We start from the raw sequence: 26,468 nt of genomic DNA on the forward strand, positions 1-26,468 counted from the left end.
ACCGCAGACGTCAGTCTGCTTGCTTGGCATTTGTTCACCCGGTTGGTTGAAAAGTTTCTACTCCTCAAAAGGCGTGCAATGGTAGACACAAGTCTTCGGAAGAAAAGGGTTCCCGGCGGGGGGGGGGGGGGTTGGTTTCCAGGCCTCGAGGTGTTTCCCTTCCTGGCTGATCACGGTTTGTGTGAGGAAGAAGAAAAAAGGTTCAGAGACAAGTAATTCCGTGTTCAATCTAAAAGAGAATAAAATAATCATCCGTGCTCCATTCAGCCCTTCCAAGCCCTCATGCGGGTCCCCGTACTTTTTTCTCTAGATACAGCCTGGTTTCTGTGTCCCCTTTAAACCCCCCTTGGCCGTACGCCATCCCAAGACATTTGAAAATAAGAAGAGAAGTAACGAATGGCAGCTCTTGATGCTTCACACTGCTCCCGTGAGGGAGAGGAAATCGGGTGGAGTTGAAAGAACAGAAGAAGAAAAGAGAGAAAAGAAAGAAAAAGAGAACAATCCTAGGAAAAAGCTCTTCATCGTAGAACGGATGCTGTGAAGCCTCAACCTCTGAAGTGTACCGTGAACAAAGCAAGCGATTGATCTGCAAGTGAAACCCGCCTACGGCAGCAACCTTGTTTTCGTTGGCATGTCGTTCAGAATAAGACTAAGGGCATGGATTCCCGCCCCAAAAGGGGTACTGCGTTTTGCGTGTGTGTGTGTGTGTACCTGCGGTGTGCGCGTGTGTACGTCCCGGACTCGACGTAGTGAGACAAACGCCCAGGCTCCCAAAAGCTGATTATCGTCCCTAAGGAACTCTAAAAGCACGGCGTGCCACAGGTGCTGCATGCACGGCCGGGAATCACCCAGGACTCCTTGCCGGCCTGGGCGCAGGTAGGGCAGCGGACACCAGGAAGCTGTGGAACGAGGTCAGAGGTTTGTTGAACTTGCACAAAGGAAGGGGGGCACAAGAGAACGTACAGGCCGAGATCGGACATTTGGGTCGCTGGACGACAGGTCGGGGCATGGAGGAGAAGAGGGCGGCATAGGGAGGAGGGGCCCTGGGGTGGTAATAGTAATAGAGGGCATTGGAACAGTGTTGATGGCCAGGTCGCGTGGGATCATAGGGTGGACCATTTTGCCGGGGCTGAAGAGTGTGAAGCAGATAAGACGCTGGTTGACTTGTTGACTGGAGATTTGGTGCGTAAAAAAGGAGACAAGATACGATATAAGAAGGGAATTTGGCTGTGGGCAGTGCTTCGAGGTTCTCTTGCTGGAGTAGCTTAGGATGGAGGTTGAGAGAGAAAGAGAGAAGGGGGTGCAAGAAGGGAAAGGTAGCGAGAAAAGAGTATGGGCACGGCGATGGAGTTTATATACTCTTCGCAAAAGGGCAGCCGACCAGGGATCTGCCCCCGTCCGCAGACGATAAGTCGAAGCAGCGAGGCACGGCGAGGTAGCGAAAGGCAAGCTTTGGTGGTATTGCTCGACGGGTCAGGGTCAATGGTGCCGTCTTCTCATCCGTACCACAGCCCAAAAAGCAACGTTGGGTCTCTTGACGGCCAGTTGTGTGTAGCCCAGACGACTTAGGCCCATGCGCAGGAGGGAAGACGGAGATGATAGATACCTTGGTCGTCGTACATATTGTACAACATACTATGACAGACCAGGGCCATACACGTAGAGTTTAGTACACACACACACCACACACACACCACACACACGCAATCACACACACACACACACACACACACACACACACACACACACACACACACACATATACACACACACCGCATCACTCGACCGGTTTAGACTACTGGAATGCCGACCTTGGGCTTGGCTCTGTCGTAGAAAACCGTGTCTCAACTAGGAACCCCATGGTCGCCGAAGAAGAAGGGGTGGGGAGCAGGATGAATGGGCAGCCTTGCCCTCTGGTGAGACTTTTCGAGGTTGATCCTGCTGCGCTGCAGGAAAAGGAACAACACAGGAAAAGGAAAAAGAAACAGAAACAAGTTGGGGAAAAGAAAGAGAAAAAGAACACAAAGTCAAGCCCAGACGATGAGGTTAAGTTGGAGCAGGGAGCGCTCTGCCTTTGAAGACATGATCGGAATCTGTGTGGAGATTGAAGAGGCGCGGATTGCATCCTGGGCATCATAGAAGTAGCAGGATGTACACCTTGCCAGTGCCTGTGTTTCTCACATGGTGGCCAATGGGGCCTGAATTGCTCACAAGGTACCTAGGTAGCCCCTGTATGCAAAGAACATGGGTACCCAGTCCAAGCACTTACTCATCCAAGTAGTGGCTTAAGTGCTATGCCATGTGTGTTAGGGTGACTTGCCTGCGCTAACGATCTTCGATCCTCATCATCTTTTTTCCCCTCCCGCGAGAGGGGGAGAGCGAGAGATGTAATAAGATTCCAAGATCCCCAGGCGGTTTCAGCAGAGAGATGCGTCTCATCGTACATGTGAGTGAGTTCCCTGCTACCTACTAACATCCAAAATCCAGCTCTAGTACTTTGCTTGCCGGCCCTCGCCCCGTTTGCCTCCTTGCGCCGAGGTTGGCCTTTTGTTGATGCGATTGTTATCAACAGAGAGCAAAAGAGAGAGAGAGAGAGAGAGAGAGAGAGAGAGAGAGAGAGAGACGATCATAGCGGTTGTGGATACTATACCATGTTATCCTGGCTTTTATTCATCCGCCCTGGCCAAGGTGGACCGCACTGAATATATACCCAAGTACAGCTGAACACTTTCCTGGCCCAAGAAGCTTTCACCACACGAACCCAGGAACCCAAGTCGGCAGTAACATGATCAGTTAGCCGCCGCGGAATACCGGAAGTGAAGGGACAATGGCTAACGTCAGATGTGATTTACGGTGAACTTTCCCGCGGCATCCGACCAATTGGGGTGGGATGGCCTTCTTTCATGGGGTTGTGCGGCTTCTGAGTTTCTGGCACAGGGGAAAGAAAAAGGCATGGTTAGATCTGCGCCGTAGTCGGATTCAGGCTAGTGTTAAAGGCAAAAGGTTCATCAGATCTCACATTTTGCATATCCTTACATGCAAGCCCCTTCATCGCGCCGCCTGTTTGAGCCAACTCGCCGCGAGGTTTCACTCCTTACTTCGGATACATGACCACAAGGTGGGTGGTGGTGGTGGTGGTGGTGTGGGGGGGCAATATCACTCAGGCAATTCTCTTGTTTTCATGGCGAAAAGTCAAAATTTGGGTTTCCTCATGAGGGAGGAAAAGAAGGGGGGAAATGCTAATGCATTCTCTTTGGCTTTTGGACATCAATCTGGTTTCTTTCAGTTGTTCCTTTTAGTTGTTCCTCTGTAAGTTACCAAAAAGGGAAGCCGCCTTCCAGCCTCAGCCCCTCACAACCACCTGCCCGTCCAGCATCCTTGAACCATCCATGAGGTCAGCTGCCCATATGCTTCTTCCCAGACCTTGCTACTGCTTTTTTCTTTCTTCCTTTCTCCTTCCCATTCCTTCAAGACACCATCAACCCAGTTCTCTCTCTATCTCCTTCACCGCCTCTCATCAACAGAATCAACAGCACCTGTACGAAAACGATGCCGTCCCGCCATCATATTGTCTCCACCATGCATTGATTCTACCACGTAGTATGACCTCTCTAGATCGGTCTACTGCGGGGCGATACGCTACGACTACGACTCTTGTTTCGGTCTCTTTTTTTAGAGACAACCTCTTCAAGGCCCTGCCTGTCGACACACCTCTTCCCCCTCCTGTTCCGGCATCTTCCCCCATTCGTCAAAGTCAACATCGACAACCGGTCAAGCAGGCTCTCCGAGATTTTCTCGGTGCATGGCAGAGGGACAGACACATTCGCTTCTCGTTTGGCGGCCCTTGCAGCCGCCGCCACCCACTCACCCAAGACCGGAGAATTACCCAGCTCGTCACAGCATCGTCATACGAATGCGAGCCGATGTTGTGGCGCACTCCTCCCGGCCCTCCTCAATATGGCTCTGACACTTCTTTCATCGTGCAGACCCATTTCACCCATACCCGTTCATGTCCGCTCATTTCGGATGAGCCGACTCGTGCCTTGCTGGTCCGATGGCTCCCTTGACACTGATAATCAGATATTCTCCACCGACAACACCACCTTGCCTCGTGGCCCATATCATCAACCAGCCCATCCACCCTCCCCCCCGAGCGGGATCTCATGCCCCGGCCCAAGACTCGCTCGGACCTTACCGCACGGAGCAACCGCGGCGGCCGGCCAAGACAGCCGGCAAGGCATTCTGGAGCCGAACTTTGAGGTTTCATCGCTCCACACCGTCATTTTTCGGGGATCGGAGGTGTCTTCAGCACATACCGATTTGTCTATACAAGGTCAAGATCGGCGGGTTTACATACAGGGTCAATTGTTGTCCAGCAAAGCAATACCTGCGCCGCCATGGTGACACGGCTGAATCTGCGACTTCACCGAATATTTGACTTGGCCTTACTTTTCTCGCCACGGGATGATCAAGGCGCCCAATGTGGTGGCGCCCTGCTGCCCCACCGTACACAAGAAGTTCAAAACACATGATTACGACCACTTCCCAAATAAGAAGGAAAAAGGAATCAGAGATTTGTCAGGGAGGGTGCCATTGTGCGCACATCTGAGATATGAGAACCCTTCCACTGCGACTCTCATCAATGTCCCAAGACAGGCGCTGGTCGACCTTTCAATCCTTTATTTGCAAGAGGCACGGCCATGTGCGGCTGAGTAATTGTCCGAGAGCAGAGCCTCAACTCATTGAGGTAACACAACATTGTCTCCGCATCGGCTGAGGCGTGGGTGGCCCCAAGCAGAATGTACATGCGAGGTCGTAGAGGCTTTCTTCCTTGGAGGCGGGAGTTGCTTGGGTCTGCGTGATCATAAGCATTGCACTTCGATAAGTTGATGTGAACGGAGTGGCGTCTGCTCTTGTGAGGGGAGGATTTGGCGGCCCAAGAACCCGTCTCTTCATCCCTATTTTGCGTTGTGGTGGGCCAATGCCATATGAGACGTAACTCGTGCGGATCAGGTCAATCTCGATATCACGGTTCTGGGGGCGACCTGCGAGACCAGGTATCAAAAGTATGACAGGTCAGATTCGTGCCCAACCAAGAGCGAACCGTGGGTCTATATTTCGCTGCCGCGACTGAGGCAGCGAGGATCGACCCACTCGATACGATGGCACTGCAGTGCAGTGAAGAGTAAAAAAAGCAGCTCACTCCGTTTTCCCCGGTCGCATCTAAAACAACGACGGCCATGTTATTACGGCCGAGGGTGTCACTCGCGAATCATCAGCGCTCCGTCATTGTTTTTTGTTTCATCGTAGTCGTCCCATTGTTGAGACGAGAGACATTGTTGTTTCGAGCAATAGGTTGAGAAACAGGTACCCCTCTCGAGTAATTTTCTTCCTTCCGCGGCGAGGATCCGATGCTCGCAAGAGGCGGAGGCTCGTTGGTTGATCCGCGGATCGTAGCCGTGCCAATGTCGCACTCTACAGTACCAGCCAGCTGGGTCGTCTTCTGAAAGACTGCTCCACGGGCATCAGCCCACAAAGAAAAAAAGAAAAAGAAAGAAACAGCGAAAGAAAGAGAAGGGGAAAAAAAAGGCAGCAGCACTCACGCCTTCTGTTCTCTTCCTCTGTGTGCGACTACAATCAGCCAGACAGGTAGCATGCGATCGACTTTCTATGTTAGCATACTGTAGCCTGGCGCTGTTCAACTCGGAGGGCTTTTTTCCGGGCCAGGAAAATGATTCAGAGTCGAGGAGGCTCTCCTATCACCCTTCAAATTTCGGTATCACGGCTTTGGACATAGAGTTTTGCATCCCGATGATGGCTCTGCTGATTTGTACCACTTGACAGGCTGATTTCACCGCACACCGCCCAAGGCAAGGACAAGAAATAAACCCTTGGACAGGCACACGCTTTCATCGAACACAGCAGCATCTTGCCTATGGCACAGGGATGAGTTCAAATAAGTTTGCACGGGTTTTGACGGGCGCCGGCGGCTGAATTCGATCGACTTACTAGCGTGCTTCTAAGAAGTCACCACCACTAGCTTGTACCGTAGTTTGACCAAGGCCTATAATATTGACTGAAGGAAACATCAAAAGCCAACTTTCAGTTTGTTCTTTGTAATGTATACTCTACGCAAAGAAAGAAACAATTAGACTTATAAGAGCCCGTACGTGAGGTTTCCGAAGCACTTGCGGCTTTGCTTCAACATCCAAGCATCCTGAAGGGAGGGAGAGAGCCTTCGGGCCTTGCAGCGCATAAGTTTTTTTCTTGCATAATACCATAATAACAACAAACACTCAGCGCGCTTTGATGTGCAGTCCTAGCTCCATATCGCCTTGCACTTAATAGCAAGGATCCATGGCGCCAGTGTTCTAGATTATTTTAATAATAATAGAAAGAAAGAAAGAAAAAAAAGACTAAGAGCTCATTCTCATTAACCTCTAGCAGATCAAAGGTCCTGGTTCGGAGCCGTCGCTAAACACAGCCCCCCGGAACAAGTCGCCAAATGCTTCCAATTCCTTGCCCCCCCCCCTTTCGAAGCGACAATTTCATTACCAGACCACTTTCTCTGATTTCGACAGTCAAGTAGACGCTCTACTTTTGGTTTCTACAGAGACCACCAAGGCCACTGGAGTGGAAGTAAGGTCTGACTAAGATTATCGTGCCCTGCACTTGAGTAGATCGGATCGGGTACAACACGGATAAAAGACCTGCACGTCAGGCCACATGACACTTGCCGGGGGGGGGGGAGGGGTGAGGGTGAGGAGAACACCTTCGATCGAATGATGGTGCGTGAGAATGCATTGTTGCAGTGGGTATCCTATTTAGTATGCCAGCAGGCTGCAGGCGTCTCAACAAAAAAAACAAAAAAAAAAAAAATCAATCAAAATATGACTGTCCTTCATTTTCCCTGGCTGCCATCAAGCGGCATCTTTCCCGCCGGAGCTATGTCCCGTTGGCTTTTTCATCCAAGCGAAAATCCCTCGCGCCAACGCCGAAGATGATTCGATGAGGATCCGAGCCCGTACCTGGCCGATCATGTGAGAGCCAACAAGAGGTTCCTTTTGCCGAGGCCTAGATGCTGCAAGCTCGACCGGACGGGAGCTGATTTTGTGACAGCTCTCGTGCATCATGAAGATGTGCGGCATGAACGTGATGCTGTAATCTCACTGGACTATCTTATCGATATTGACCAGCAACTTACCAGCACTAGGCTTCCCGTGAGCATCTGCCAGATCAATGAATCGGTAGCCCTGTTGCAGTCGATCAAGCCGGATGCAGGCCCAAGCCGCAAGCTTATCTTTCACGAGCCCTTCGTCCTCGATCTTGAACCTGTATTACAGAAGACAATGAATCAGTATAGTGAACTTCTTGATGATGTGGTGGCACGAATTCGTCCAGGGGGAAGTTAGTCATCCCAAAATATAACACCTCGCCCGTTGAACGTTTCAGCTGCCAACGCCCACCACAACGTTGCATGGTCACACAGCAGCACCGAATCGCAATCGGGAAATCGGCCATGGGTAGGGAAGCCGAGGTGTGCCAGACAGAGAACGCATGCAGGGAGACGCAAATGACAGGTCTGTCATGCGGTTCTCAGCGGAAGCGCAGCGAAAGGCTGGCATCCCACGCGACGTCTCACCATACCACTCCTGCGACCAGCTCACTGAAGCTGTTCCCTGCCCACTCCCCACGCCGGTGTGCGTGCAAATCTCGCCCCATGGGTGTCAGCTTGTTTTGGGGGGGAGGGTGTGTACTGCAAGGCTCTCAAGACTGCCGTAAAGGGAAACTTTCGCCTAAAGGGTGGTCTGCATTGGGGTCCGTTACGGCCTGCAGATGCACACTTGCGGCCGCTTTCCACTCCCCAAATGAGACGGGATGCTTTCCCAAAGTGGGTACCACAGCTTTGGCGCTTGGTGACATCTTGACACATGTGATACGCGATGATGACATGTAGCCAGGCAAGGGAAGATGGGAGAGTGTATGGGTGGGTGTAATCAAGTGAAGGGTTGAGGAATCACGGTCCCGAACAGGCGGGGAGGTCCAGCTCCGCGCGCAGGAGGCTTAGAGCATCGTGGCTTACCTGACGAAGCTGAGTTCCTCAACGATATTTGCGATGGGTGGGAACTCAAGGACTTGGCCGACGCCCCAATCGGGGTTTTCAGTCTCGCTGCATTTTGTCACCAGCTTGTACTGGCCGTCCTGGGCAAGTCCGCTCTTGATTGCCTTCTTCTCGTTGCGCTCCTCGGGTGTCTCAACGTGGAGTTCGCACTTGACAAATGGCTTGAAGCCGGTGCTATCCGAGGTGCTCATGCTGGATGCCGAGCTGGCTTCGCAGTCGCTGTCGGATTCTCCTGGGAACGGGAGGAGCTGTCCGGCCAGGACCGTGATGCGAAGGCGTTTGAGGGCCCGATGCCTTCCACCTTCGGCCTGCGATCTTGTGTCGTCGCTGCTGAGGTACCCCTGGGGCTTCAGCACCCAGCCCTGTTCCGACTCGAACATGGCGCTATTGAGCATCATGGCCTCGTCAACATGCGATCGCTGCCAGTTCAGGGCTACCATCTGCACACCTTTCCTCCAGTACAGAGAGGGGTCGAGGTTCGTCGAGTTCACCCGTGTGGAGTGAGGATATGCGCGCATGAAGAACTTGCGGTTGTGTACGAACATCTCCTGGTGCCTGGTCTGGTGCAGCTTGAGGATCTTGTACTCGTCGATAGAGAAGATGTGCGAGATAGACTGGGCTCCAGGGGCGGAGAAGTCCTTGAAGTGTTCGCTGTGCGTATAGATGGCCAGCTCGCCCAGTGCCTGTCCGATCACCGTCTTGGACTTCTTGATTACTTCAGAAGCACTGTTGTTACCTTGTTGTGCAGCGAGATCGACCGCCACGGACAACCGCTCGTCGTCGGAGCCGGCGTCGTCTTCGCGCAACAGGGGTACAGTCAGCTGGCTGCTGCTGGTGCCGCCCTTGGATGAGCTGAAGCTTGCCGCGGCTGGTCTCTTCACCTTGACTAAGATCTTCTCCATCAGCTCTTCCAGCCGAGGCTGCCTCTCCGCCGGGTTGCAATCTGCCAGCTTTCTGTCCAGGAGATGGTCGCCCCACTCTTCTTTCATGATCTCGGCCATCATGTCCTGCTGCTGGCCCGTGGCGTGGACCTCGAGGCTGACAATGACAGGAAGTTTGTTCGTCTTGAAGGCTGATTCCCTGATTACCCTGCAGACCTGGCGGAACGGGATGCGGTCCGCCAGACCTACGTCGCCGAGCCCCTGGACCGTGTGCGCGTGCGTGACCTCGGGCTCGATCCTCCGCTCCCTAGGCTCTCTCGATCTCGAGCCGGACCGGGACGTGCGCCCTCTCGACGTGGTGGACTCGGCTGACCTCACATGACGCAGTGGTGGCCCACCGTCGTTGGGGTCTAGCAGGTCGTTGTCGAGCGAGGTCGTGCTGTGGCTGGCCGGCGGGAGGGTCAAGTGCAGCTGGCTCATGCTGGCACTAGCGTTGCTGCTGGGCCTCCGGCCACGGCCACGGCTGCGACTCCTTTCACGCACGCTTCCCGCAAGTTCGTGCCATTTCTGATCCATGAGATCAACCAGGCTCCGCGCCGCATCCGGTATAGAGCTCGTGGAGAGCGTGGACATGTTGGACTGGTGCCTCTTGTGCGTAGGGAAGGTGGACCGATCTGAGGAGTTGAGGTTGTTGTTATTATTGTTGCGTGGCGATTTCGACCCGCTCGGTGTTCTGGGTCGTGTCTCTGACCAGCCCTCGCCATTCCATACGTCTATCTCGACACAGCGGCAGCCATTCTCCAGGACCGACCTGTAGGCCTCAGCCGAGACCTCACCACTCAGCTGGTTGCCAAGCCCGATATATGTGTTGTGGCTACTGCTGATGAAATAGTTGGTGATGGGCTTCGACAGGTCTTTCTTGCCTGCTGGCTTCAGGGCCGCGCTGTAGTCGTGCAGCCAAATGTATACAAAGTCCCCCAGCGTGTATATCTCCTTCTCGAGGGGCCGCACCAAGCTGCCCTGCGTCTCGACCAGGAACTCCTGCAGACGATCCCTCGTTATGTAGTCTCCGGCACGGCCTCTCAGCCCCGCAAAGATGTTCTCTATATGCCTGTGCGTCGAGTCTTTCAACAAGGGCAGGTCAGATGTCGTCGTGTGGTACAGATCCGCCTCGTCGACGGCCAATGGGTGGCTGTTGTTGTTGTCGTCGGAAGTGGTAGCCGCCTCATCGTCGACCGTCTTGGGATCGTGCTGGTGCTTCTGTTGGTTCTGGTTCTGGTGCTGCTGCTGCGAAGGGCTATGACCGTGCTGTGCGCTGGTAGGCCCGCTCCCGAGCGCGACCATATTGAAGAAGTGTTTCCATGCCGTGTGCGCTCCGAAGCGCGGGCTGGGCCGCGGGCCGCTGGTAGCGGGGGTCGGTGGTATCGGGGAGCCTATTCTTGGGATGTTCTGGGTCGTCAATGCGACTTTGGTAGTGGCTCCAGTATTCTCTGGTGGTGCCGCGCCGCGCCTGCGAGGCGACATCACAGGGTGGTGCGTGTGGGCGCGCCTGTGGATGAGTCCCTGTGTTGGGAGGGAAAGAAGAAAGAGGAAGAAGCCTGAAGTTAGTCAAAGCTTCTGTCTCTCTATTGTTTTTCCCTCTCTTTCGAGATGCGACAGTGCGGTATGCGCTTTTGCGAGATTACGGTGGAGGACGGGACGGGAAGAGGGAACGTGGGGGAGCAGGCAAAAGCGAACAGAATAGAGGGGGGACAAAAGTTGGAATGTTGTGTAATCAAGGATTGATCACGATATAAGGTCTTGAAATATTGGAAAAGAAGAAAGAGAGAGGAGAGAGAATTCAAGTCTTCTCCCTCCCCCTTTGAGCATGCTCGTGGAAACTTACGAGGCAACCCATGACGAATGCAAGAAGAACAAGCAGACGATGGGGTGGTCCGTACGGTGTCTTGTTTCCCTCGTCCCCTCCCCCCCCCCCCTGTGTCGCGTCGCCCGAACGTGCACGCAAAGCACGCAAAAAACGCAAGCACAACACCCCCAAAGGCACAGCACAGGGCAAACGTTAAGGGGGGTTGACAGCTGCGAGCTGCGAGATCCGCAAGGGAGATCGGCGCGCCGGATTGGCGAATGGGTAACAGGAGGGCCCTCTGTGGGTCAGGGCGTCCTGGGGCTGCAGGCCAGGCCCTGTTCGGCTACTCGACTCGCTACCGGGGTTCTGGGCGGCCGCTGCAGGTTGACATGGCCCGTGTGTGGTGGTGGTGTCACTCGTTCACGAGGTTTTGTTCGTGTGAAGTTTGGTGGCAAGAGAGGAAATACGATCAAGAGACGAGAGAAAGTGAGAGTAGAAGATGACAATCAAAGAGACATGGAAGGAAGGGGCAAAAGAAGAATAAAAGAAAGCCATACCACAACCAAGAAGGACGAGGAACCAAAACCAACGGGCGTCAGAGAGGAAAGGCATGATGAATCCCACGGGGGCCCTGGGGGGGTACTAAGACATGCGCCAGCCTGGACCTGGTGGTGGCACCTGCCACATGCCTCCCAAAGAGCTCCCTCGGTCGAGACAATGTGTTCAGCTCTGTCAAGGCTGACCGCGCATAGCCACCGCGCTGACCAACGAGCATCCATCCAGAAACGACCAGACGCTCTCCAATCCTGTTCATCTGCTAAGGTTTGGACAATCTGTCTCCAAATGTCAGATTGGGGGACGAGGGTCTAGGGGTCCAGCTCCGGCTTGGCGCAATGGCAGTTCCGCGACACTGATCCCAGCTCAACAAATCTTGTGTCTCCAGACAAAGATAATTTAGGAGGGAGGAGATTCCTTGAGGCGCCAGTCGGATCAAGACAAATAGATGATCTTGTTCCAGGAATACCATCATCGCGTGTGTGAGCCGTCGTACCGCTTGTGGAGCTGTGCTGTGTGGATGAATGGGCAGCGCATCCACCTCTTTACCTTTTCTCTCTGGAGACCTTTTCTCACATTACCATTTCGTTTGATCTGTTTTTTTGTTCTTACTCTTCTGTTTTTCCTTGGCGTCTTCTATCGCACGGGGCTGATCAGCCTCGGATTTGTCAAGGCTATCTGTCCCTTCTTCCACTTTGGAATCAAATCCTCTCTCCCCTTCCCAAGGTTCAGCCTCGCCGTCATGTCTTTTCTTTGATGCAGCCATATGGGAGGCCGTCCGTCGCCTTATCCAACCACAATCGCAAATGCCATGTACTGTAAGCCACCGACTGCATACTGCAGCAGCCGTCTGGTGCCCCCGGAATCAGTGCAAGGTGCGGCTGCTGCAGTGGGTTCCCGCCGCCCTGGCACAGACCCAAACAAGGGTCACAGGGCCTTGTCAAATTTCCCGGTTCTAGTTTTTTTCTATTTTTGGATTGACGTCGACATCAACGCAATCTCGTATTGTTTACTTTTCTTGCTGCTTCTTTAGGATCTTCAAGATACGGAACCTTGAATCGCATGGTTTTATGACATATCGAGTATTGTGTTCTTCCCGGTGAACAAAAGTCTGCTGCGAAAAGGAAAAGTTTCTTGTCTGGTTGAGGATTTTGGACAAGACCGGGATTCAATGGGCGTGACGTCGTTGGGCATCTGCTTTTTCGTCCGCAGGATTTCATCACCAGACGTTCCGGTTTTCACAGTAGACAGCGAACAGCACGCCGAAAGAGTATTACTACAATCATCCTCCAATTTTGTAGCTCTTCATACTCTTGTTTCATCATCTACTGCATAATACCATAGAGGCGTGAACAGGAGGCCTTATCCCAACGCTAGTCGGTCGGATGCTGTTCCTCACTCCCAACGTACAATAAGGGCTTCCTTTTAGCCATTTCGTTTGTAGAACACGGCAGCTATATGTAACTCTCATGGACCTTGGGCTCGAGCCAAATTCCAGTCCCCGCCGATTCTCAGTGAATCACTAAGGGTAGAACAGGAGACGAGCCAGGAATTTGCAGGCTTCTCGAAAACCTTAGCTGCCACTTGCACATTCTGCTCAGTCAGCTTGTTGGGTCCTCAATGTACGCTCTTATTCCTCTCGTTATGGTCACTACCTAGGTATCCAAGGCAGTGACTTCTCTGGTAATACAACAGCGATGGGAGGATCGTCCCATCGAAACTTTTTCATCCTTGAGGCTCTTCCGTCTTCTTCTCTTCATCGTCTGCGTCCATTAACTTCAGACGGGAGCGGCTGTTAGCAGTTCTTACTCCCCAACACCAAGATAGTTGGTGCTAGCCCCTGTCACGAGCTTCATGTTCGTTCCGCGCCTAGGTCTATTAACTTGTTCAAGTCAAAGATCTAGGGCAATAGCTTACCATACTAATTATGATTCACGTGCAAGTCTAGGCATTTAGAGCGAGGGTCACTTAATTTAAATGAATCCACGATCTCGTGGTAAATGCACAAAAGGGCTCGTCGTCTTAGCCTTTCTACGAGCGGTTTGCAATATAAGGGCACCATTGCTTTCACGGCTCTTCTCCGAACCTGCTCTTTCCCTTCTCCTTCCTCCTTCAACACTCAGTACTCACCTTAGACGTCCCTTGAACTAGACTATCACGGCACCGTTATCCCACGTTGGAAACTCTTGGATTTATTCACTTCACTATAACCACATAATATCTAACATCCACTTCAGACGACTTTCAACCCCCCCCCCCCTCGACCAAAAAAAAAAAAGACCACAGACATCAATACACCATGTGTCCAGAGCAGTTTTATCACGGTAGGCCATGCCAATTCCAGGTCGGAATTGCCCACGGCCACGAGATACCGGAATTCCTCGACAACAAGCCCGAACCACAACCACTGGAGCCCTACTTAGACGCCAAAACGAAGGCCAAGAACCCTTGCAGACCTTGCATCCAAAACGCAGCGTCCATGTACGGTATGGAAACGCTATGCATAGCAGCAGACTTCATTGCCTTCCCGTCACGCCTTTCTATCGGAGCCCAAGTTTTCGTCTGGTTTCTGGTGACGATGCCACTCCTTCTCCACCTCCTGAAAACGATCCGCCGTCCAAAGCATACCAACCAATGGTCTGGTTCACACGCCCACTTTGCTTTAGCCCTGGTTCACTTGGTTAGGTGTGGGTTCGATCTCGACCTGTTCACTCAATGTCGTGGGAACTGGATGAGTGGTGAGAAAGGGATGCAAGGTGTGCCAGATGAAGAGATGTACAGTTGGACACCGCCAGTCCGTGCAGCCTGGAATGAATGAAAGGATCACGATAGATAGCGTTAGTTTCTACTTGAGACGAAGTCTTAGACAGCGATTCTGTGTTATTAATTAACCACTGTGCAAAACAAAAAAAAATACAAGTTAAACTTAGAATAGTGTGTGTTCAATCAGCTGCAAGTATTTTAATTACGCAAATTGTTCTAGTACCCTTTAACCAACTCAGACAAGTGTGTACTTTCAGTCATCATTAGCTCAATATAAGACTTACATTTATATTATATTTCAAGATGAACCAATGAAAGACGCAGCAATGTCTGGGGGAGTTTTCTTGCGAGTTCTACTTGTATAAACAAGTTAGTGCATAGTCATAGGAAGCTTAAGATTGGATTCGAATTCTACATATCAAATACACGTCAAGGAAGAGAGGAAAAAGTAATAAAGAATATGAAACCAAAAACAAGGAAGAGAGAGAAAGGTCATCAAAGAAAAAGTCTCAATATCGTGGACGATGTGTCCAGGTGTCTTTTTTCTTGCTTTGATTTGGGGGGGGGGGGGGTGTTCATCTGTTCTTGATCGATCCCAACCCTGTTCATACAGCCCCAGGCGCGGCGCATGCTTGCACAACGTCATTCCGGTTCTCCAACCACACTCCATCGAATGGTCATTCCAAGCTCTTCCATTCGTAATTTGCGCAATTGAGACTGTCGAGATATTTCAACAAACACGTTTCACACCACCTCGCTCAGACGGCCGGCAGAGCCTCATAACATCATTTTTAACCATATCCACATCTTCACAGCATTGGTCCCGTATTACCACTGAGAAACAACCCCACCCCGGCTTCGATAACATGGCTGGGCAGAAGAAGCAGAAGGATTGGGAGAACGAGGTGCGCTCATGGGGCTTCTCGCATGTGTTCACATGGACTGATGGGCCGTATGACACCTCTCACTCTCTCTTTCGAACTTACAACCCGTGAAAGCAAAAGTGTCGTGAGAGGAAATGGCTGAAATAAGAGGGAGCTGCTGACGGAGAACTTTCCCACACTGCAAACAGGAACGCTCACTACAGCCCACACTCCCACGCCGGCTTGACGACACACCTCATCCTTAGGGGTGAACTTACCATCACTTACCCAAAGGACGAGCAGCCAACCAAGCAGACTTTTTTTGTCGGCGACCGGATCGATGTTGACGCGGGTCGGGTTCATGAGGTGTGGATGGGCAAGGAGGGGTGTACGTATGTTATTGGGGAGTGAACATACTATTCCTTTGAAGTGGTGAACTGTGCTGCCCCTGTTTTGTGACTAGCTCTATTCTTGTTTGGAGTCAGAGCTACTGTTCATCTATATCGAGAGTATAGGAAGGAGGTCTGAACAGAGCAAGGGACCTGGGACGACCACGTACAGCTGGCAAAGGCCGCCCGTCCGATGTGAACAATATGGTGACGTCTTTGATGCTATAGAAATGAATCATTGAAACATGTGCACCGGGTTTAGACTTTCTACTTCTTGTTAGTATCGTCTCATCATTCGTTACCAGACATTCATCCCATCTACGAGTCTGATGCATCTGTATGTCAGTGCGTGTTTGCATTAACAAAAACTTGCATTTATTGAGACTACCACATTTGCCAAGCCTTTATTTGGCAGAAGGTTCAAGATCAGCACTGACGTAACTTTCTTCTCCTGCGGCTCTTAGAAAGGAGATATGGCCTTAGAAGTCGGTTCGGCGAAAAGATGCTGCAAAAGAGCGAAGCGTAACTCATCTTATTTCATCTTGGTTGTCTAACTAGAGATACATCTGTAAGCGTTTGATGAAGAAAAACCAGTCCTTAAGTATATCAGTTACAAATTGCCTTGCAGCCCGCCGTTTAAAGATATGCACAGGTCACCGTATCTTGAGCATAAGTACAGTTCGACACAACCGCACCGGTCGTCTCCGACACCATCTCCAGGATCTCGACCTGCGCCGCACCACTCATATCGACAGTCTCATCCTCTGTGACGGCGCTGCAGCCTGTGAACTCAACGCTGCCGTAGTCGATAAAAGGGATCAGGTCGTATTCCACATCGATGGCGTCTGTTATTTATTTGGGGGGTGTTGCCCCCTCGGAACTTTAGTATTTGTGTGCGAGGCGCGGAAAGGGAAGACGGGGCAAAGGGAAAGAGGGGCTGGTTGGGCTTACAATCCTCCACGATCCACTCCGCTGTCTGCCCGCAAAGGTCGCCGTAGTCGTTCTCAATGTCTGTGTAACTATAATTTGCGCTCACACCGGTGGAGAGATTGTCGATGACTGGGGCGTTGAATAGTGAGCATGGGTCAACTCGCAACTCATGCCACTTCAAGCTGGGCGGAGATCTGCAGCGGACGGAAAAAGGAAAAGGAAACCAAAAACAAAAAAGGAAAAGAGGTGGAGGGGGGGGGGGGGGGAAGACGGCACACTCACCAGCAATGCCAGAGTTGGTCCCAATAGCCGTGACCGTCATCTGAATCGAATCACCTGCAGAAATCGATACATCAAGAGTATCCACTGTTGTCGCCATTAGTGATCCAACATCAGACTCTCTCCTGCGTGCTCATGTCACCCAATACGATTCGACTTATGGGCGAGAGACACGGAGACAAGGGGTAATAAAGATCGTCTCACCATCCGGTAGCCAACAAGCCCAAGCACTATACCCAACAACTCCGTCCTCGATCGTGAGGAAGATGCCCGTCTGGAGCAGTGCTGCACAGCTGTCCCCATCAATTCCGACCCAGATCGCGCCGCCATACTGCGTGCCCTCGGTGTAATTACTAGCTGAAGGGTCGATGGTCGGCACGACGATCGTCCCGGTGACAGAGGTGTACTTGGTCCCGATGAGCTCAACACCGGACCAGTTCAGGCTCTCGGATACGTCGCGCTTGCTAGCGGACGAGTACGGAGGGGCATGCATCCTATGGCCGCGGGGGCGGATGGGAGGACGTGCGTGAGGGTTGGCGCTGGTTGCCAGAGTGTAGGGCAGGGCGAGAAAGGTTATCAAGATGGCTAGTGACTGCATGTTGATCAAGTAGATGGACTATAACCGCTGCTGCTGAGATTGGGTTGAGTATCGAGTATTGACTATGACACTATACTAACGCAGGTGATCGTGTAATCTGCTGGCACCATCCGACCGCAGCCCAGTCTCATTTATAACAATAACAAGCCTACATGCCTACACAGGCCGTCGGGTCCATCGCAAAGAGCGCGGCATGTTCTCCATGCTGAAGGAGGGTTGCGGCCAGCTTCACGGAGATTAGCCTGTTCGGTTACATGCCTGCGGTGCTTGAGTGAAGGATCGCATCAACCGCAGTGCCAGGGTCGATGAACTGCTGTATGCGGCGATTTAACCCTCGATAACTCTGCTCACCGTACCGGCCTGTATAATCTTTCGAGCTGCAGAGATAAGCAAAGAGATCCTTCAATGCATCCCTCTCGGCAAATTCAAGTGGTCAAACAGACAGACGAGGTGTTCCTTAAGCCCTTCTACAAGAACGGGAGCGTCTATTTCGGGGATACAAAGTTGAAGACGAAAGCCAATACACAAAAGAAAGGATTCAACAGACACTTGGACCGACCGAGCCTCGTGTCTTCGTTCATGCTGATTGCTCCCAGACTCTCGCACACACCCCAGCATGTCTTTCGCGCAAGCAAGAAGAAAATCGTCCCACAAACGGGAGCCAAGAGAAATGTGCTTCTAGACAGCGCATTGCCCATGCCAATCACTCGATTGGGTCAAAGAGATGAAGGCGATCTACAGAATGAGAAGACCAGATCGTCCAGTTTGCATTGTCAATGGGGTGCGAGTCCCTCGAAAATCTGGGTCTGAATGATACTATGAATGTAAACCCTCTTAGCTTGACAGGTAGTAGGATCAGAAGTGAGTGTATCCAAAATATTTTCACCATGCTAAGGGGGCAGTCTGCCCGAGCGTCTTGGCTAGGAATCAGCCTCAATCCTCAAAAAGGTTCCGATAGAGGATGAGGGCAACACTCAGATTGGGGGGGGGGGGCGGGGTTGATGGTACAGCTCATTCTGAGAACGTCACTTGCTGAGCCTCTGATCGGCGAACCTTGAAGTCTGGCCTTTGTGTGAATCTAGCTTTGTGTGTGGATTGGACCGAAAAGCGGGGAAAAGGTCTAGATTATCTTGTGCCAGAATAGATGGAGAGGAGAAGACTTCTTTGCTGTGGGAACCGCGTCCTTGCAGGTCGTTAGAACCAGATATCCCCACGCTGGGCTTATCTGGTTGAACGTGAAGACGTGGGTGTTTGTCGCCCGCCGTACACGGACCCTCAGCCTGGTGATATGAGCACGAGCGATGGTGTCATAATCATGAACATCGTCTACAGTCTTCTTTGCTTGCCTTGCGACCATGTCCCTCGACTACTCTGGCGTTGAAGTAATAGGTATAGCTTTGGAGCTTAGGACGCCAGGCCGTACGCTGACTCCGAAAAAGCGCTTCTAAGTTATTCAGCAGCATTGCAAACAGACCTGGGTTGTCCGCTCATTGTGCAATTATGCAATTATGCATCGAGTTAGGTGAATGTTGTTGCCGGGGTAAGCTGCAGGCTGACTGACAGCCTATGAGACGTGAGTGTTTCTTTGAATCTGTACCAGTATGGGGAGTAAAGGATCCTTGATCAAGCTCTCTTATTTCACGGCAGATGTTTTTCTCGTAAAGCGGAGCGTCAAGGTCAGACAAGGCATGCAATTTGGTGGAGCTCCGCGATAAGACGGCATGGCTGCCATCCGAGACCGCGACAGAATCCGCCTGGAGCGCCCAATTGGCGTACAGAAAGCGCTGCCCGTGGACATGGAGAGGGAGAGGGTCTTGATATGCTGCATCTCGTCAGCTGGCGCTAGGCTCTTGTCCTCGTTGCACTCGGCAGTGCAGTGCATTGATCAACCCCCCTCCTCCTTCTCTATCACCAAACGCTAAGGTCTGAAAAAGAGGGCTCCTGTCACCGCCGGCCCACCCCCCTCCCTTCTTTCCTCGTGCAACAAGGTCGTGAAGCTCCCCAAGACAGTTAGTTACGCAGAGCAGCAAGCAGCTGAAAATGCCAAGTGCTAACCTCTGGTGACGGGCTCGGAAGTGGCAGACCGGTAGCTTCCGAGGCCCTGGCCCCTGATCGTCGAGGGATGGGGAGCGGAGAAGTCGTTGCCAGGATCTGGGTGAGAGGCACACGCAGTCATCGATTTATCTAAGCATCATCATCCGAACAATAAACCTCCGCACAACTGGACCCAGTGAGCGATCGAGATCGAAGCCTCGAGGTCTCGTCACAAAATTTCATCAAAGAGCGCTGTAACAGGAAAAGTGGAAGAGATGAGTGCACGTCGGCGCCCTCAGCTGGACGACGCAGCTCTCGACATGATGACGTTTTCGACCGATGTGAGCCTGATTTCGAGACCTAGGTTGAAGCTGGTTACTGAGGAGTGATTGGCCTAAATAGCTTTGGGTGGCACCAAAAGCAGCCTCAAGGTGGTAACACCGTCTTTTTGTTGACGCGTTAGACCATCCCTGACCCTGCAAGGCTGCATCTCTTATGAGAAGTGAGAGGTAGAGCAGGAGGGGGCAAGACCACCGCCAGAGAGCCAACGTCTCCGCAGTTTGTTACCGCCCAGCGCTGCCTAGTAACGGAGTAGTCCGGACTATAGTACTTTATGTATGGTTGGCGGGTCCGTGGCGGTCTGGATAGCGGTTCTCGAATCTCGCTGGATCTTTCGAAGAAGGTTTATTGTGGGTCTGGGCAGAGATGATTGACTGCTGATTGCCACTGCCTGGCCCCGTGCCCAGATATGCAAAAGCCCTGGGTGTCGAATCATTCGTGGTCAGTTGACACCGAGCGAGATGGACTCAACAACAAACAACAGCACCAAGCGCGCTCCCGATGGCGGGTATCAGTCACCTGCTGCCTGTGTTCGAGAGGAGCCTCTGTCGATGGATCTGCAATGCAGCTTCGCGCAGCAGGCCAATGGTGGGCGAGCAAGGGGGCCATCTGAAACACACACTGCCCGGAAAGGGCATCGTGACCTTGCCTGTGCATAGATAACTGGGAAACTTCCGACCGTAGCTGCATGGGTCAAGACAAAATAAAAATAAAAAATGACTCCGTAACAGTGATTTGGCACTGGTAGCAGTGTCCCATAGCCGCCGGACCATGCCAGGGCCTGAACGAATCGTCCTGTACAGACGCGTGCCAGCTTCTCCCGGTCTGGATCGTGATACAGCAGCCCGTGAGCAGCTTTGTGTGTTACTATGTAGGAGTCGGGGAAATGGCGGTCGGTTCGAGAATCCAGGTTCGAGGCACCGGGGGCGCCATCCTCCGGGAACAAGGGGCGGGCATTCTCTCCCTGTGCGGACCTGGTGCAGGCTATAGTGGTAGCATGATACATGTTTTCTTCACCCATATGTACCATACTCTTGAATACCAACCATAACAGTAACCATAGCCGCACGCCACAAGTCGAGAGGGCTGGAGTGGATTCTTTGTTGGGGGGTCGGAATGGCTGCTTCAGATGCTTTCAGGTCGGTACATAGTAGAGCAGGCGAGATTCTCCCATCAGGTAAAGAACTCGGCGAACCTCATCCTCATAACACTACACTCTGGCATGGTATGTAAAATGATGGAATAATGGTGACTGTCGCAGCAAGGAGATTAGACACCAATCTGGGGAGAGCCGAGTGTGGTAGCGAGGTCGTTGCAACGGTCTCTATTGTCGCCGGCGGGGAAAGAAAAGAACCGGCGACCGGTTTGAGTCTCAAGTGTTAGCGATAGCGTTGCAACAGAGTTGGAGCAACCAGGTTTCCAAGCTCGATGAATGGTATTTCTTGCAGGATCTGGATGGAATTCCTGGCCATCCATGTCTCCCCGCATACTGGCTCGTTTCCCAGCCTGAATTCATCTGGGTGTCCGAACCATGGTGTTCCTGTAATTGAAACGGTAGTATGATGTCTTTGGGGAATGTATTGAGGTCTGAGCTGTGGCTGCTGCAGTAGCTTCCGGCTCTGTCTGAAGTTCCTGTCTCCTGCAGGGGAGCTTCAACACTCATTTTCTTTTTTTGGCCTTCTCAGCCCCCGAGCGATGATGATGTTCTGTGTTGTCATGCTGTGATTTGTCTTGGCTGGAATCAGGCCAGGCCAGGTCAGGTGAGGGCAGAAGACGGCATGTCCGAGGTCTGCTAGTTAGTAGTATCCGTAGGAAATCATTGAAGGAGAGGAGGAGGAGGATTTTCGTTATTGCATCGCCCACTGTCTGCTTTAGCCTGACGCAGGCTCAAACAGAGCATCTGAAAAGATCTCCTTTGAGTGAGGACATACCATAGAGTACATCATACATAGGACTATGACAAAAAAAAAAAAAAAAAAGAACCAAGCGAAAAGTTGGGGCGCTGTTGTTCAGCAGCAAGGTGGAGAACGAATTGCATGCAGAAAAGTTACCTGTGGTTGAGAGGCAGTGGCAGTGATGATCACTCGGGCCCAGGCCTAAGCAGGACTGGAGCCAGGGAGTGCCTGCTGAGCCTTGGCCCCTCCTTCCCTCCCCCCACCTACCATGGTACCTCTCCACCAGCACAAAATAACGTACGATGAAATGTACTTGTCGTGTATCTGCCAGATGCCAATCGAGCGTCCTGCTTGCAACTTTCCAGCTTTCTGTTTTCCCTGTTTCTGAAAAGGCGCCAGTAACAAATGCCATCTCCATCCCTCCCCCAAATTCCCCACATGCGCCAGCTCAGCCTACACTAAGACCTCCAGCTTGCACTCTATTCCCAAACTCGTCCTTGTCTTGGATCTCCCTCTTTTTCTTCTTCCCTGCCTGCTTTCCTCTCTCATCTTGATATCTTCCCCCTGCCCTATTTGACTGGTCTTCAGTTGCCCCCCCTCCTTCGTTTTCATCTCCTTACTTGTCTCCCGCCCCCTTCCCCTTTCCTTCTATTCTTCCTTTGAACTTGGCAATCCAATCTGACCAACGTGGGCCCTTGTCATCTAATCGCCTGTGAACTTGTCCCTCACTCCTCCTACGGCTCGGCCTCACGCCATTCCTAGGCCCAATTTTTGCAAGGAGAGGAGTTGAAGAGTCCCTGGCTCTCGACCCGGACTTCCTGGATCCCACCTGGCTCCGTTTAAACATCCGTGCCCGTTCCGCATCACGCACTCTCTTGGCCCTCCTCCACTCACACCTCCCCCACTCCTCCCTCCCAAAACCCACCCTTCCTCACTTATCTTCCGACTACGACCCGAATTTCCAGGAAAGACCTGTCGTCCTGTCCCTCGACCTAACTGACGGTCATCTCCACCATCTGGGCACTCATCGACAGCAACTGACCACCCTTCACTTCGACGGACGGAATGGCGGTCTCATGCTGCACATGAAAGCTTGATACTCGTTGCTGCCTGTCCTCGGGCACAGCTCGACGCCATGGGGAACACGCCCTCCAAGCCCTCGCAAGGTCGTACTTCCCAGAAGCTGTCCAAGGCGAGGATCCCCAACTCCTCCACGGCCAAGGCGCCTACTTCAGCTCCCAGCACCCCGCAAGCCGGCACTATCACTCTTACCTCGCACGACCAGGCCCCGGCCCTGATCAGCATCCCTTATTCTGCAACCACCACTCCCAGTCCTGTCGATGAGGATCACAACGAAGTGGGCAAGGAGCCCTCAGACAGGCAATTTCTTGTACCGCCAAAGGTGCAGAGGCGACTCAGTCTGTTCCGATCGAAATCATCCCAGGATACATCGGAGCGCCGCAAGTCTAGGCGCAATACCATCATCGGGCCATCCACTCCCACTTTGGAAGCTGGTGGCGTCTCGAGGGCACAGTCTTTGTCTGCTCACAATGTTACGAAAGAACCGCAGAATGTCGTACCCAGCAGCGAAGAGTATGTGGCTCCATACCATGTAACGCAATCTTTGGCTAACGGGGGCAATGATAGCTGGTCCCCTACCGGGAACCGTGCCTCCTGGGCGTACGATATGTCGTCTTATGAAGCCCAACGGATCCTGAACCTCGTCAAGGACCATAATACACATCTTCCCCGCAGCCAGACGTCAACATCGCTGTGCGAGTCTGCACATAGAGCAGAGATGCGGTCGCCCATCGGTCGTCAAACCCCAGCTGTTATTGGCCAGGCAGAGAGCACCGTGATATCTCGGTCCAACTCGGAGATATCCCTGCATCCCCCCATGCGGCGTCGCTCCATCATACAGACACCTGGTGTTGCTACACGGACACGACCAAGTCCTAACGTCACGAGGTCTAGGAGGTCCAGCCTACGACACAGCCACCCTCCAACGCCAAACATGTCCCGGCAGCCGTCCTTCGAGACAGATGACAGCCGCTTCTTGTCACTCCCACCGCTCCCTGTACCGATTCGCGTGTCCGAGGACGCGCCTAGGGTACTGACTCCCAAGGATACGGATTACAGCACGACGGGAGCTTTCAAATTCGGAAGCCTTCGGATTACCAATGGAAGCCCTGTCTCGACCCCCTCTACGGCAGCGATTAGCAGAGGCCCAGCAGAGATCAGCAGGCCCTATGCAAGTGGCGGTGTGGACTATTTCGCCAGTGCTCCATCCCGTGACACGGATATGCCGTCTGCGGCAGTGGAGGACCTTGTGCAGTCATCTACTGTTCCCCAGGAACCTCTATTCTCGAAGTCAGGGTCAGTCCGCGATGTGGTTCCCCAAGCGCAGCTGCCTCCTCTGTCGATCACCACTGCTTCACACGGCACGGATGCGAGCGACATATTGTCCCCTGCGTCGCAGACGAGCCCTGTTGTTGAGATTCAACAGAAGGCCCCGGCCAGCCCGGTGCTCAAGACGCAGTCAAGACAAGCAGCGGTTGATGACGATTTGTTTGAGGATGACGATCAGCCCGAAATATCTGGCGTTGAGGTGCTCGACATCAGATTAGACCCCAACGCGAAGAGCCTCCCGCCTCAGCCAGTGGACTGGTCACAGCAAGGTACACAAGGCATTGCGAGGTCTGACAGTGGCTTCGAGTCAAACGCCAAGTCGGAGTCGTCCCAATCTTGCAACTCACTTACCAAGGCAGACTCTGGCTACAGTTCCAACATGTCCCTGCGGTCTTTGCGAAACGAGAAGATCCAATCTACGCTCGAGAGAGAGGCTGAGAGAAGCTCAACGGAGAGTGAAAGGGACTCATCCTTAGTTCTGGGCAGGGAGCCCAGGAGATCGCTTGAGACTCAGGTGACCAAGCCAATGGGGGCCTTGGAAGTTTCCGCTGCCAATTCTGCGCACAGTGACAAAGCCCCGACGCCCCCACCAAAAGATGACGTCTCATTGAAGCCTACGTCTCAGCCGTCAAAACAAACAGCAGGACCTGGGGTGACACCCAGAAAAGTAGCGCGGCCGCAGCCCGCCGCCATTGATACCAACAAGGGCAAAGACAAGCGAGGCCTTAGGTCTCCAGGATCCGCTCCATCTACTCCAGCGAGTGTGAGATCGGAGGACTCGACGTCATCCTTGAGTATTGGAAACAATACCCAGAAGCCAGGCAGATTGCAGCGTTTTCTCAGCCTGAATCACTCGGCGAGGCAGTCTCTCACAGTGCATGAGACGCATACCTTCGACAATGAAGTGCCGTCGGTTCCCAAGGAGGTCGAAGACAAGCTCCGTGAGCATACCGGCCTGTTCCCCACAACGGCCAGGAGGCTTGCACTGAAATCCCAGATAAGCAAGGAGACTTTGAAGACGATATTGAGTGTCGGCAGTCTAGAAATCTCCAAGGACAATGAGCTACCTGCCACACCGACGACTCCAGACGGTGATGACGACAAGACGATACGCGACTCAGACGACAGCCAAGAAAGCTCCTTGAAGCAGGCCTTCAGCTCCGTGCAGACAAATTTCAAGAGCGGCGCAGTCTCTGTGGTGCAACACCGACGAGATATCCCACGGAAGCCTGTGCCCACCCCGAGACCTTCGCAAGACCAGGGTCTTACCCAGCAAGCTCTCAGGGACGATAGCATGCTTGCTGTAGAGGCCGAGCTCATAAGCTATACCTCAGTCACAAGCAGCCTGGGCAGCAATGCGTACGATGTCGCTGCCCGAGCAATGCAGCCAGCGGGACCACCGAGTCGTTCTCAGTCGATGATCTCAGGGCGAGAGCATTACCTACAGTTAAGGACGTACAGTTTGAACACCGCCCCCCCTAGTGCTTTGAACGAAGGCCCACATCGTTCGACAATGTTCCCGCAAAATAGCTCACTACGCGACAAGCGGAGATCCTCACCTCCAATCAGCATGGCATCGCGCAACTCGTTTCGCTCGCCTCCGCCGCGGTCACCATTGAGCCCGCAGGGACCGGCGGTTATGCGAAGTACGAGCCACAGTGGTGTGACTGGCAGCATGAAAAGCCCATCTCCGCTGGGCGCTATGAACCCTGGAAGTTCCCAGCGAGCGCAGACGATCCGAGTAATACACCCCCCGTCTACCACCATCTCGGGCACCTTGGCTCCCTCACGCAACTCTCCAGATGCCCTCGGCTCTGCGTCGGTCAACAATCGCCCCCATTCGATGTCGCCAGTCCGCTGTGAATCTATGGGCGAATCTCAGGATTTCCAATCACATTGTCAGGGTGCCACCGGTCCGTCCCTCAAACACCAATCAAGCCTCGATGGATTCGGTAGAAATCAGCTGCAGGGCGTCTATATCCCCCTGCCAGCTCACCGAGGACCAACGGTGGAGTCAGATTCCCCGTCTCATCACTGGAGTCCTCGAGGCAGCTCTCGCCTGGGTGAGGGCCATTCCCAGTCGGAGCAGCTGGCATGGGCCCCTCCGTACGTACCTCGTGGGTCACATCGTCGAAACTTGTCAGCAGGCAGCCGACCCTACTATCACCAGCTGGGTGGCAATCATGCGCCTTACCGCATCTTGCACAGTTACAATTCACCCGCGTACCGCAATGCCCCTATCTGGGGTTGACAGTGTCGATACCTGGGGGGAGCATGCTGGTTGCCTTGGGCCGACTTTGACAATGATGGACGAAATCTTTACTTCGCATCGAACAGGCACGTCGCTGGTCAACGAAGAGTGATAAGTAGGTTGAGACTTGAGGCCTTTGCATGGCTCCTCAACTGCGCATTAGCAAGTCTCATGGTAAACGCCACACGGGCATTCGACCATGCGAAGCAACATGCGAAGCAGTTTGGCTGCTTTGATCTAAGTGCAACAGCAGCAGATCGCATCTGATCACGATCATTCCAAAAGATTTCCTTGTCTTTTTTCTTTCCTTCCTT

The 26,468-nt window shown here is 52.8% G+C and overlaps 5 protein-coding genes across 5 annotated transcripts; 2 read left to right on the top strand and 3 right to left on the bottom strand.

The window, feature by feature from the left end:
* Positions 1 to 203: 203 nt before the first annotated feature.
* On the bottom strand, positions 204 to 1,265 carry M406DRAFT_322863 (uncharacterized protein). Its single transcript, XM_040919706.1, has 2 exons — positions 964 to 1,265; positions 204 to 899 (listed from the first exon to the last, which is right to left on the bottom strand). Exons 1-2 carry the CDS (start codon positions 1,117 to 1,119, stop codon positions 801 to 803), a joined length of 255 nt encoding a protein of 84 aa, XP_040776024.1. The 5' UTR covers positions 1,120 to 1,265; the 3' UTR covers positions 204 to 800.
* Positions 1,266 to 7,166: 5,901 nt separating this feature from the next.
* On the bottom strand, positions 7,167 to 10,113 carry M406DRAFT_236834 (PLC-like phosphodiesterase; the record flags this gene model as incomplete). The annotated part of the gene is made up of 5 exons (XM_040916044.1): positions 7,167 to 7,332; positions 8,084 to 8,187; positions 8,278 to 8,829; positions 8,881 to 9,325; positions 9,368 to 10,113. Coding segments are annotated over 5 exons (2,013 nt in total), but the record flags the coding sequence as incomplete, so codon positions are not given.
* Positions 10,114 to 14,951: 4,838 nt separating this feature from the next.
* Positions 14,952 to 15,658, top strand: M406DRAFT_356794 (uncharacterized protein). The gene is made up of 2 exons (XM_040923527.1): positions 14,952 to 15,119; positions 15,240 to 15,658. Exons 1-2 carry the CDS (start codon positions 15,034 to 15,036, stop codon positions 15,439 to 15,441), a joined length of 288 nt encoding a protein of 95 aa, XP_040776026.1. The 5' UTR covers positions 14,952 to 15,033; the 3' UTR covers positions 15,442 to 15,658.
* A 397-nt stretch (positions 15,659 to 16,055) lies between these two features.
* On the bottom strand, positions 16,056 to 17,121 carry M406DRAFT_259242 (concanavalin A-like lectin/glucanase; the record flags this gene model as incomplete). Its single annotated transcript, XM_040917284.1, has 4 exons — positions 16,056 to 16,264; positions 16,371 to 16,478; positions 16,632 to 16,715; positions 16,833 to 17,121. The coding sequence occupies 4 exons, from the start codon at positions 17,119 to 17,121 to the stop codon at positions 16,056 to 16,058; spliced, it is 690 nt and encodes a 229-aa protein (XP_040776027.1).
* Positions 17,122 to 22,629: 5,508 nt separating this feature from the next.
* Positions 22,630 to 25,766, top strand: M406DRAFT_70433 (uncharacterized protein; the record flags this gene model as incomplete). The annotated part of the gene is made up of 3 exons (XM_040925347.1): positions 22,630 to 23,087; positions 23,142 to 25,206; positions 25,434 to 25,766. The coding sequence occupies 3 exons, from the start codon at positions 22,630 to 22,632 to the stop codon at positions 25,764 to 25,766; spliced, it is 2,856 nt and encodes a 951-aa protein (XP_040776028.1).
* Between the last annotated feature and the right edge of the window lie 702 nt (positions 25,767 to 26,468).

The sequence above is a fragment of the Cryphonectria parasitica genome (assembly GCF_011745365.1).
Source record: "Cryphonectria parasitica EP155 unplaced genomic scaffold M406scaffold_5, whole genome shotgun sequence".
Taxonomy (NCBI): domain Eukaryota; kingdom Fungi; phylum Ascomycota; class Sordariomycetes; order Diaporthales; family Cryphonectriaceae; genus Cryphonectria; species Cryphonectria parasitica.

What these genes read in the sequence shown, in the direction of transcription:
- M406DRAFT_322863 (XM_040919706.1), bottom strand. Translation starts at nt 1,119, where the DNA reads ATGGTCCACCCTATGATCCCACGCGACCTGGCCATCAACACTGTTCCA. An exon ending in CAAATGTCCGATCTCGGCCT is followed by an intron (nt 900 to 963) that starts GTACGTTCTCTT and finishes CTCGTTCCACAG; the next exon opens with CTTCCTGGTGTCCGCTGCCC.
- M406DRAFT_356794 (XM_040923527.1), top strand. Translation starts at nt 15,034, where the DNA reads ATGGCTGGGCAGAAGAAGCAGAAGGATTGGGAGAACGAGGTGCGCTCA. An exon ending in TTCACATGGACTGATGGGCC is followed by an intron (nt 15,120 to 15,239) that starts GTATGACACCTC and finishes CACTGCAAACAG; the next exon opens with GAACGCTCACTACAGCCCAC.